The sequence below is a fragment of the Daldinia childiae genome (assembly GCF_008694065.1).
Source record: "Daldinia childiae strain JS-1345 chromosome Unknown Scaffold3, whole genome shotgun sequence".
NCBI classification, from domain to species: Eukaryota; Fungi; Ascomycota; class Sordariomycetes; order Xylariales; family Hypoxylaceae; genus Daldinia; species Daldinia childiae.
In genome coordinates this window covers 454,466-466,685 of record NW_022984644.1, presented here as the reverse complement: position 1 = coordinate 466,685, position 12,220 = coordinate 454,466, and the positions used below count along the sequence as shown (strand labels likewise).

The window sequence follows — 12,220 nt, the reverse complement described above, 5'->3', positions numbered from 1 at the left end:
TGAACGTCATATAAGACCAAACAACCCCATATCTGACCTCATGGGTTGATCCCATCCGTTTGTACCTGCAGTAGCGCCATCGGGCAAGCCAGACACACCGGTTCTGCTTTGATGGATGCTTTATGGATTCGTAGTTTATTATTGTAGATAATTAATGTTAAATAAAATCTACTAATTTTCAAAGAATCTAACTCATGTATTTACAGGCCAGTTAGTTGTATATTTAGGTACCTAGGTAGTCTTCTCAATAGGGAGCAGAGATGGTAGCTTTAATAGATGACGTCAAGAACCGGTCTGGGACTTATCGCCGAAACTTTCTGGTGTAATGATTGACGGGGGGCAATGTCAGGCAGAGTTATCTTTAGGCTACTTGTCCGCAAAACCTTTCTTTTGTAATTATAACATACCATTTAGAAAATAGGCTCATATTGGAAGGTTTCCACGACACGATACTGAGTCGTGTATTACTCTCTACTGCATATCAAGTAGTTAAATACTATAAGGCTCAGCTGTTTTCATATAAAATATGAGGGATTAAGTACTTAAACTATAGTTAAAGGAAGTACAGTTATCGCTGTTTGAAATGGTTATAGAAGCGTTCGGTCAAGTCCTATGTTATAAGAGATAACCCTGATCTTAGTTAACCTTAAGTAAAGAGAATACGTGCGAATTATCTAGAACTTTACGACTTATTATATATTGTAGCGCTTTATTGGACTCTTACAGGTTTATAATATTACTATTTCAAGAGTATATGCACAATCTTAGTCTTCGATCGTAATGGGTTCGACCGCATCCTTCTACCTCGGTAGTGGCACCAAACAAGTCTCCGTATCAGTTCTAAGAGACTCTTCAGGCTAAAACTACGCAGGCTGGATTCGTTGGTTCCCCTATTTACCCCAATGTCTTCGACGATAGAAATAGCTACTCCCCGCAATATTCATCTCGTCCGCATATTGGGGTTGCATTGGCGATTTCCCATCTTAACCGCGATGATCTAGATTCCTCAGACAGTTATACTGGTACACCATATATAGCCACATGAGGACGACCCTGAACTGGTAGTCAGTGTTTAAATGGTCACAGAAGCAATTCTCCTTTGAGCAACAATGGCTTCTAGGGTGGTAGCGAGCGTTATCGCGCTCTTGACTATGAAAAGTGTAGTCGCTAGGGACTTTCCTAACTGCCAATCCGGTCCTGTAAGTGGATGAGAAACTCTTAACATTGTCATCGTGAAACGCTAATAGTTGTATAGCTTACTTCTAACCAAGTATGCAATACTACTCTTGACCCATGGTCAAGAGCGGCTGCTGTAAGAACATCAATCTTATTCGAATAACTAATTATGCCTTAACTCATCTCTCTATCTAGCTTGTAGCTCAGTTCAGTCACGATGAGAAGATATCTAACTCCTGGGACAATTCGCCAGGAGTCTCGCGTCTTGGTGTACCTTCCTACGAATGGTGGAACGAGGCACTCCACGGTGTCGCCCGCTCTCGTGGCGTACAGTTCGCCAACTCGGGGAATTTTAGTTACGCAACATCGTTCCCTCAGCCTATAACTATGGGCGCAGCTTTCGATATGCCATTGATACGGTCCGTGGCCGAGACCACGAGTACCGAGGCCCGCGCGTTCAGCAACGCTGGCCGGTGCGGTCTGAACTTCTGGACCCCAAATATTAACCCGTTCCGTGACCCCCGTTGGGGTCGAGGGCAGGAAGTACCTTCTGAAGATCCATATCATATGAGCCAGTATGTGATGCAACTCATACCGGGGCTCCAAGGGGGTCTGCATGGAGACCCATACTACAAGCTTGCGGCCACATGTAAGGTAATAAAAGAGCTTGTATCCCTCTACTAATAGCTAACGGTACGAAATTTAGGCAAACATTATGCTGGGTACGATATGGAGAATTGGAAGGGAAATCGGCGATATGCTTTCGACGCTAAGATCACCAGTCAGGACTTGCAGGACTACTATCTTGCTCCATTCCGCGCGTGTATACGTGATGCGAACGCCCAGTCGGCTATGTGTAGTTACAACGCTGTCAACGGTGTACCGACCTGTGCAGACCCCTGGCTACTCGAGGATGTATTGCGCGGCTTATACGGATTCAGCAGCGAGGACCGCTGGGTCACAGCCGATTGCGACGCTTTACAAAACGTCTGGACGGATCACCGCTACGGCTCCTCAGCTGCAGGTGCCGCCGCAGCCAGTTTGAATGCTGGCACGGATCTTGACTGTGGTCAATTTTGGCCTCAGAATTTGCCCCCAGCTTACAACTCTCGGCTCTTTAACGACACTGTTCTTGACCGCTCATTAATCCGACGCTACGCGTCTATGGTACGACTAGGTTGGTTCGACCCGCCAGCACAACAACCATACCGGCAACTCGCATGGGACTCCGTAGCGAAGCCGGAGGCTAAGGCACTTGCTCTACTAGCCGCACAGGAAGGTATTGTGTTATTGAAGAATAATGGTAGCGCACTACCACTAGCTAAGTCCATAAAGCGCGTGGCTGTTGTTGGACCCCTCGGAACCGCAACGACGCAAATGCAGGGAAACTATTACGGCATTGCGCAGAGCATTTCGACAGTAGTTTCAGCGTTTAAGGCTGCGGGATATGATACCTCTAATACGCAGGGATGTGCTATCACAGGGACTTCGACATCTGGGTTCTCCGCAGCGCTGAATGCAGCCAATGTCGCAGACGCGGTTGTATTCGTCGGTGGCATCGATACTAGTATCGAGGCTGAGGACCGCGATCGCGAGCAGATCACATGGCCAGGGCAGCAAATAAATCTGATCAAACAGTTGGCAGCAGCCAATACCAACAAGCCGTTTGTAGTTGTACAGATGGGTACTATGCTCGATAGTTCAGAGGTAAAGGCACAGACGGGCGTTGACTCGCTTTTGTGGGCTGGGTACCCGGGACAAGACGGCGGCGCGGCGGTGGTTAGTATTCTAACTGGTGAAAAGGCACCTGCGGGAAGGCTGCCGGTGACACAGTATCCGGGAGACTATGTAAACCAGGTTCCAATGACAAACATGAACTTGCAGTCCAGTACTGGAAGCCCTGGGTAAGTAGCCCCTTTATCCAATCATCTATCCGTGATGTTCAGTGAGAAATTTCAATTAACGAATATTACAGACGTACTTACAAATGGTACACTAAGGAACCTGTATTCCCCTTTGGCCACGGGCTGCACTACACCAACTTCAACGTATCACTACCAGCTGGCCTTCCCACTACATTCTCAACCGCGGATCTCATATCGAACATCTCCTTCACAGAGACCGGCCCCGTTGCTTCCGGCAACTACCCCGACCTGGCGCCATTCCTCTCGATCCCTATATCAGTAACTAACACGGGTAACATTACATCCGACTACGTCGCCCTCTCATTCCTCAAGGGCGAGTACGGCCCCGAGCCCTACCCACTTAAAAGCTTAGTAGGCTTTACCCGGATCCATGACATCAAGCCCGGCGAGACGGGGACAGCGACGCTTGACCTTAAACTTGGTGCTATATCGCGCAGCGATAAAGACGGTAGCTTGACGCTCTGGCCAGCGAAGTATAAGCTAGTGCTTGATATTGACGACCGTGCAGCGTGGGACTTTGAGATCACGGGAGATCAGGTGGTGTTGGAGAAATTACCGCCGAAGAGGTCGTAAAAAAAGATATGAAATAAAAAAGAGACGGGGAAGGGGGTCGCCACTTGTGAAATATGTAGTAAATAAAATCACAATCTAGGTAAATATTTACGAAAAAGTTGCACATGTGTTTAACATACCTATGTATTAATATTAGTGATACAACAGGGCTAGGCACCTATACAATCTGCGAAGCGAATAAGTCTACCTATTTCCCGAGTTAATCAACACGGCACAGTTGGTACCCAACCTCCTTCCAGCGATCGTTGCCTACACAAGGGTGGCACCAGAAGACATCATCTGGGTCTACAGCGCGCTTGATCTGGAGTAGGCGGTCATAGTTGTCTCCCCAAAAACTTTGTTGCCAGTTTGGCTCTCCGGGGTTGTTCTATATCTCTTGTTAGCTACTATGTTACTCATAAGGAGGTAAGTTAAGTACCTCGTTTAAGTATGATCCCATTTCAGGTGCTAAATTTCTGAGCGGTTCTATTTTAGCATTAATTTCGACAAGGGCCTCCTCCCTGGCGGTCTGATTTAATGGTTGAAAGCTCAACCCGGTGACTTGAGGTGAGATAGAGTGTTAGTCTTTGGCCAAGAAGGACTGGAATATGAGTTTAGCTCACCAGCGTGGATGATGGTCTTCCTCCACGACGGATTTACAGAGTCGCTGCCTCCCCTCGGCTTGGCATTCTTGGTACCCTGACCGGCTACAAGGAAGACTTCGCCGTTAAAGGTCTTAAAAGCCTCGCCTACAGCGGTTGCGTTCTTCGTCAAAGCTTCAGCGTCTAAGAGGTGAGAACCAAGCCAGAGATCGGTACCCGCACTGCCTTGATCATAATGGGTGCTGAACCAGTCCTGTAGTTGAGAATAGGTCTGAGGTATCACTGCTGGGGTTATTTCTGGCCAGGTCTTGTTCACATGCTCTATGATCGGTTTCCATATATCAAGCATGTCATTTACATCTTGCGTATCCAATAATAGGAAGAAGCCGCCCATACCGGCTCCAGTTGTTGGAACGCCGGGGTACGAGAAGTTGCCCGAAACAATGCTGTAACCCGATATACCTTTAGAGTCTAGGTAAGGGTATTGCGAGAGCAAATACCCCGCCACCTCCGCAAAGTACGGCGCATCGACCTCGGGACTCAATATGCTCACTGTGGCTGCTACAACTTTTGGCGAGGGATATGTGATAAGTGTAACCGAAGTCATAACTCCGAAGGTTGAACCACCTCCCTAAATTAGGCGATATCAATTAGTAGGCTTCATATGATCGGTAGGGGTGGACATACACCTCGCATAGCCCAGAACAAGTCCTCGTTCTGGCACTCGTTTGCCACAACGATGTCTCCTGCGGATGTCACGACTTCCATTTCCAAGATTTGGTCCGCACCAAGTCCATATCGGGGAGCGAGGATAGAGTGTCCACCGCCGGTCAGATATCCACCAACACTGACCGATCTAGCGTTACCACCAACTATGATCTGGCCTATCTTGCCGAGCTCCTCATAAATGTTTGCAAGTTGAGACCCGGGTCCTACGGTTGCAGCCGTGCTGTTGAGAGTGAAGTCGCACCCTTGTGGTTGGAATGACGTGTGCGTCTCCAGGGCTTGCATATGGTGCGTCCATATCGAGAGAGCTCCCGGAGCTTGTGATCTGCCCTGGTAATCATGGCCAGTGCTTTTCACTACTATTCTAATGTTATATGTGCGTGCTGCAATGCGCCATTAGACGGTCAAGTTCGTAACTGTGGCTCGCTTGGCCTGCGGAGAACGTACCAAAATCTAGACTCAACTTGACGTCTTGAGCGGTTGTCGCGTTCACGACATATGCAGGGTATCCGTCAGGACTACATGGGGCATTTGGGTCAGGAAGGCATGTGTCATTGTTGTACTGATTCCACATGCTTGAGATTGGATCATTCTGGGAGAAGTCGTAGGTAAGCCATTCTTGAGCGATAGCTGTGCACTGTTCGGTGTTGTAGGTGGGCTGTTTAGGATGGCAGACAGCTCCAGGAGGAACCGCTTGAAGAAGCTTTCCCCCGGTAGATTGGTTGAATTGGGTCCAGGTATCGGCGGACGGCCACTCGGCAGAACCGGGGGCGGCCTTGCAAGCTACTGCCGGGTGTTGTCCGCCGGCTGTTCTTGGCTGCCTTGAGAAGGCATCGCTATAAGCGAAGACGGACGTGAGAGCAAAAAGTCTCAGCGAAGCTACCATAACGATGTTAGTGAAACATACGACTAATTAAGAGGTGATAGTAAACTCACCCAGCAGTTAATATGAATGGATGTGACGAGCTTCATATATCAATTTGCAACTTCATTTTCAGCTCACCCATTCCGGCTTCAGCTTACGTATGTTGTGGATAGGTGACCAACAGCTACGCTGCGCCGCATACCCGATGTTCACTAATAGATGATAATAATGCATCGTTAAATAATCCTACCTATTCCGAATGAGGGTTGTTATTGGAGCTATGATATTTTTATGAGTTGTGGCTATGTAGACTCCTTGTATGTTGTATTGGCAGAAGCCGAGGCGCTGACCCCTTTTATAGGTATTAAGTACCTAAACCGAGGACAGTAAGTTAGACTGTGCTAATACACGGTACTATGAGCACATAATTCTTAAATTTTCGTTTGTTATTAGGTTCAAATTATATTCCCCAAAAGGATTAAGAAGACCCTGGCCTCGGATGGAACATGCAGCCAACCTTTAAATCCGGACTTTTCAGCCGTAAATTACGCATGAGCAAACAGCAACGGATAGTACGTACCGAAGGTTTATACCTTAGGTCCGAAATACTTAAACCCCCTATTCAACTATAAGACTAACTATAGATTATTATTAGGTAGGTAGTTATAGGGTTATGAGTGCCAAGTAACTATAAACCACCATGATATAATCGCAATAATATGGCACTTGGCCAAAGATAACCGTTAGTAATAAAAATGAGCTCATAAAAATATTGGAATTTTAACTCTACGTCTACAGGTACAAGAGCTATTTATCTAGGTACCTAACGTAGGTACCCGTAGACAAGTTGTATTGTAGGGTGGGTATATTGGATACCTGTTTAATTCATAGCGTGGTTGAGCAGTAAGACGGACGAAATAGCATTGACTCTCCCGTTCTCGCTCTCGTTAAGCATAGAAAGCTACGGAGTATCTCTGCGGGGTATTAGACTCCTATATTATACTAATTAACTACACTATATTATCTCCATCATAATTAAACCCAGCCAACTATGCGTCATAAACATATCTCAATTTCTAGGTAGTTAAGTAAACAGTTTGGAAGATACCTCCGCGCCGATTTCCCGTTTCAATTTCGGAGTTAGCAATTCTCTATAATGGGTCGCTATTGTTACGCAGGCTGATTCACGTCAGTAGTATCAGAACTACCTTCTAAGCCGTTGCACTTTTTCTTTTCCTCCAGGCCGAATTCTGTTTCTAGGTGTGTCCGTAACAATATCTCTTTCTCAAGAAAGCAGAGCAGGAATCCCAGTAGCGCGAAAGCTAGAGAGACCTGCCATATCAACTGCAAACTACGCGTGTAAACATCAATGACACGACCTTTCTGGGGTTATGGGAAGCTTCGTATGAAATCAACATTAGCATATTCGTATGCACTCCCACCAGATAGCCGGGTCTCTATCTGCGAGTCGTCAATGCGCCAGGACTCGGCTACGAACTTGGCATTGAAAATAGCCGCGGGGATTGAAACACCCCAAATCGAACCATAAGCGCGCACGAACGCAAACGCAGCAGTAGCGGCAGCTGTATCGGACTCTGGAAGATCAGCTTGAACAGCCGGGAGGTTGGTAGACATCATAATGCCAAGGCCGAAAGCCGCAATGATTTGAATAATAACCCATTCGGCGGTAGAGGTGTTTCGATCGAACCGTGAGAAGAGGCCAAAGCCTAAGGTTATCAGCGCAAAGGCGATGATATGCAGTGGTCGATATCTCCCAGTTTTCGTTAAGACAACACCAGCGATAGCCCCGGTGACTACCGATAGAAGAGCGGTAGGCAGCAACGCAAGACCGGATATAGTAGGCGACATCCCAAGAACGGCTTAAAAGTAGATGGGTAAAAAGTACAAGACCCAAAACAAATATACGAAGTTAATGAAGGCGATTATCAAAGCCGCAGCGGGTGTGCGACGCTTGAAGACTCTTTCAGGTAGTGTTGGATAATCCCTAACCCGCGGCGCCCCTTCGTATATGTGGAAAAGAACTAAGCCGAAGACACCTAGGAAAAGAGGGGCGAGGATTTGATATGATTTCCATTCATAGCGTGTTCCTCCCCAAGAAAGAGCGATAAGAACAGAGACGACACTGCCAATGAGAATAGCATTTCCGGCGTAGTCGATTTTCTTGAGCCTCTCGACGATGGATGTCTCTCTATCGTAATTTACTCGGAGGAAGAGTAGGTGCAATATCAAGGCCGTTCCGGAGACTGGGAGATTAATATAAAACACGTGAGTATTAAAGATCAATTAGTGATGCTGACTGGACTACCAAAGAGACTCGAGATAAACACTTACCCATCGCCACGTAGTGCTATCAACAATAGCACCACCCACCAAAGGCCCAACGGCGGTCCCCAGAGAGAAGACGCCAAACACGATACCCATATACGCACCGCGCTGACGCAGAGGAATAAGGTCGGACACAATCAATTCTATGAGGAGATTAGCACCGCCGCCCCCTATTCCCTGTACTGCGCGCCCAGCTATCATCATCGCAGCATTATTTGCTCCACCAGCGATGCCGCTACCTAGGGCAAAGAGACTAACGACTGCTATCATCATCCACCGGCGCCCGAAGAGGTCGCACATTTGGCCGATAAGGGGCAGAAACGCGGTACTATAGAATAAAGAAGGTCTAAGTTAGTAAAGGGCCGTATGATTCAAGAGGATATGAATATGGGTGACTTACCTTGTCAAGAAGTACGCATTAACAAACCAAACGTATAAGTCTCCAGCATTGAGTTCGCGGGCGATAAATAGGAGAGCTGTTGAGACTACGGTGGATTCGACGGCTGCTAGTAAAGTTGTGAAGCAGATAGCTGAGAACACTGCCCAGAACCGCCAACCTTTCGGAAGAGTAGTCAATGGGGTACCATCATCATGGTTAACCGAAAGTTGACCTTCAGGTGAAGAGCCCGGTTGGGCTTGCAAGGGCCTGCCTCCTAGACCTTCGCTTCCCATATCTTGAAATAACTCGATACAAGGTACACAATTCTATATATGAAATTTGTAGATAGGGTTGGTGAGAGTAGGAGATTCAAAGTAGACTTTATATAACACAATTAACATCAGCTAAAGGCAGTTTTGAAGTCCCACAAGAATATTTCTAAGACTTCTAACTTTCCCATGGCAATATTTACCAATATTTTCCCTGAAATAGGGGAAATAAGTTCTCAAAGATATTACGAAGGTTAGTAATACAGCCGTTCTGAGGCCTAATAGGGATTTCCTAATAAGGCAAGTCGCCGGCCGCGATCCACATTTACTTCTTATCGAATCTTTAATATACCTAGGTAAGGGACAAATTTACCTATAAGAACCTTAGAACTTTAGGTACCTACATTGGGAGGCCAGCTGAACCCCAAGGATGTACACCGCTTTCCTGGCAGTAAATATTAGACTCATCTCATGGTAAGGATTCATATCAACCCAACTAACCATCATAACCACCATGTCTTATTTAACAGAACTCTGTCCTGCATGCCGCAGTGTCTTATGTAGCGGAAACGAAATATGTGATGAGTGGTATGAAATAGTTGAACAAAATCCTGAAGCGTTTCGATCAGCCGTCAAACAAGACTGCGCTATCTGCTCTATTATATGGAATCTAATCAAACAACAGGTAAAAACCTGGTCCCAGACTTTACCTGAGGCTTGCATTGAACTTCGATTCAGTTGTTACTCTATCGAACCAAAGGGAATCCATCTTGATATCAATTATACTTATTCCATATCAAATTTATACGGTTTTCTGTCCTTTAACATTATTCCAGCTTGTGGTGCGCCTAAGATTGAACCAAACACCTCATCAACCAGCTCATTGACAGCCGCATACAATTGGTTTCAGGATTGCTGTTCCACCCACACGACATGTAATTTGAAATTATTTTCAAAGACCGGGTGGTACCCGACTCGTCTCATTGATATCGGCCAAAAGGAAAGTTTTCATTGGAGGCTTCTGGTTGTCTCCGAAGACGGGATCTCTCCGCAGTCAGCTCCGTATATGACACTGAGCTATCGATGGGCACCAAACCCTAAGCCGATCCTCTTGGCTTCTAATATCGACGAATTCCGTCATGGTAAACCAATTAAAGATCTTCCTCAAACATTTAGGGATTTTATTGTCGTCGCACGAAGATTCTCAATTCGGTATATCTGGATCGACGCACTTTGCATTATCCAAGACTCCAGGGGAGACTGGGAGATAGAAGCACCGACTATGAGATTTGTATATACTAATTCTATATGCAATGTTGCGGCATCAGTATCAAAATCTCCCAGTGAAGGACTTTTCCGCTCACGGGATACGGACAAACTAAAAATGAGAATAGTGCCCTGTTCACTATATTCCGGCAAAGAAGAACCGTCTTATATCTATGAGGACTTCTGGGACAAAGATATTCTTAAAGCACCGCTCCATAAGCGAGGATGGGTCCTCCAAGAACGTATACTTGCCCCCCGTGTCCTATATTTTGGAAAGGATCAAATCTTCTGGGAGTGTCTAACTCGACGGAAATGCGAGCTTCTCCCAAATGGTCTTCCTTTAGAAATACCATCCAGGAGAGATCTTCTGGACCAATTACATTGGGCGGGTGCCTCTAACTCGCGGAAGATGAGCGATACCCTATATAACCTTTGGATCAAGTATATTGAAGAATATTCTCAATGTATGTTAACGAACCCATCGGATAAATTGGCTGCAATAGCAGGCATTGCCCAATTATTCCAGGATTTCACAGGTGACGAATATATTGCTGGCTTATGGAAGTCAAGACTCGTTGAAATGCTGGGTTGGAACGTTTCTGCGCCGCGAAAACTTAAATCCCTAGACTATCGAGCGCCATCATGGTCCTGGGCTTCAACGGATGGAGATTTCACTCTTCGTCTCGACTATGAAGTTCACTTACCTAGTCTAGTTAATGTCTACCCGCATGAACTATCTGATGTGCGTTTGCCTAAACTACTTGATGCGCGCTTCCCTCAACTACTTGACCTCTATATCCGAGCGCGGGGTCCACACAATATGACAGGCATATTGGAAGCCTCTATTACGTTAAGAGCTAATATCCTTGTGGTCACATCTCGTGGTAAACAAGAGCATAATGGAAATTACTCTGCATCTGACGAAACTGGTCAAATTCTTTATATCTGTTTTCTCCCGGACAGACCGAATACCGACCTAGGAAAGGGAGATAAATTGACTTTAATGCTTCTTCGTCCTAAATTTAGGGAATTCTTGGGTTACCTTGTTTTAGTGGAAAATTTTGTTCCAGCTAGCTCAAAGGCTCAATATCAGCGTGTGGGATATGCTTTATTCGATAATAAGAATTATGGAGAGGAATATGAGGATGAGTATGATTATTTCAAGAGCCGCAGTTCAGTTGAAAACATTACTATTGTGTAGGTAAGTTTAAAAGGTAATAACTAGTTATTCCAGTTAACTACAATAGAATATACTTACTTTGAGATAGATAACTACAATTTAAGGATGACAGTCCCTTCCACTATGGATTCGAACTATGTCGACATATTGCAGGTAGCAAAACATACGAATTCCGAGAGTATTAGAATATCATTTTACCAGCTGCGTTACCCGTTTGTGCAAGTTCGTACGTATGTGGGAGCCCTTTTTTTATACCTCCGTAGCTGGGAGATGTTGCAGCTATTAAATGGTGGCTGAATATCGGAATAAAGTGTTTGATTGAAAATTATCGTAACATACATATCATAAGTTACGCTGCAGAATAGATTTCTTGAGATCTTCGAGCATGCCGATCAACGCATTCTCCCGAGTCCGAATCACATTTCGCGCTAGATCCGGCACAATAACCAATGACGTGCCACCAAATGACTGGAAATCGCCCCTGTACCCAGACGTCTGCTTAGGGAACGTTACTTCTGCGACTAGTTCCTTCGCCCGCGCCATCATCGCGTCCATAGAATTGACGAAGAAAATGGATTGGGTCTCCGGCTTTGAGGGCAAGGAGAACGAGCCCACGGTGAAGTTAGGCATTTTAAACGGATACAGGGTAGCAGAGTTAGGAGCTCTGTTCGTGATAAAAGTCTTTATAAGTCGAAGGATCCTGTCGTAAGTTTCGATCAAGCGTAGGTAGCATGAGTACATGAGTAGTTCCGAGGCGGCGTCTAAAGAAAATGGTTGGAGTTTATCTTCGAGCGTATTCTTAGCGGCGTTATTCTGAGGGGGTGGTAATCTCGAGCATATCTGATTTATAGTTTCTATAAATAGTTGCATTATGTGGAAAACGTCCTCTATATCGAACTGTTTGTCCCCTAATTGTGTCTGGGTATCAGGAGTG

The 12,220-nt window shown here is 45.8% G+C and overlaps 3 protein-coding genes across 3 annotated transcripts; 2 read left to right on the top strand and 1 right to left on the bottom strand.

Annotated features, from left to right (window-relative positions):
- Positions 1-1,109: 1,109 nt before the first annotated feature.
- GL218_02875 (putative exo-1,4-beta-xylosidase bxlB) lies at positions 1,110-3,674 on the top strand (the record flags this gene model as incomplete). The annotated part of the gene is made up of 5 exons (XM_033579415.1): positions 1,110-1,199; positions 1,256-1,312; positions 1,372-1,825; positions 1,883-3,080; positions 3,152-3,674. 5 exons carry the CDS (start codon positions 1,110-1,112, stop codon positions 3,672-3,674), a joined length of 2,322 nt encoding a protein of 773 aa, XP_033436230.1.
- Positions 3,675-3,873: 199 nt separating this feature from the next.
- On the bottom strand, positions 3,874-7,715 carry GL218_02874 (6-hydroxy-D-nicotine oxidase; the record flags this gene model as incomplete). The annotated part of the gene is made up of 6 exons (XM_033579414.1): positions 3,874-4,041; positions 4,093-4,214; positions 4,277-4,886; positions 4,943-5,364; positions 5,429-5,890; positions 7,289-7,715. The coding sequence occupies 6 exons, from the start codon at positions 7,713-7,715 to the stop codon at positions 3,874-3,876; spliced, it is 2,211 nt and encodes a 736-aa protein (XP_033436231.1).
- A 1,788-nt stretch (positions 7,716-9,503) lies between these two features.
- On the top strand, positions 9,504-10,930 carry GL218_02873 (uncharacterized protein; the record flags this gene model as incomplete). The annotated part of the gene is made up of 3 exons (XM_033579413.1): positions 9,504-9,525; positions 9,677-10,848; positions 10,910-10,930. 3 exons carry the CDS (start codon positions 9,504-9,506, stop codon positions 10,928-10,930), a joined length of 1,215 nt encoding a protein of 404 aa, XP_033436232.1.
- Positions 10,931-12,220: the final 1,290 nt, after the last annotated feature.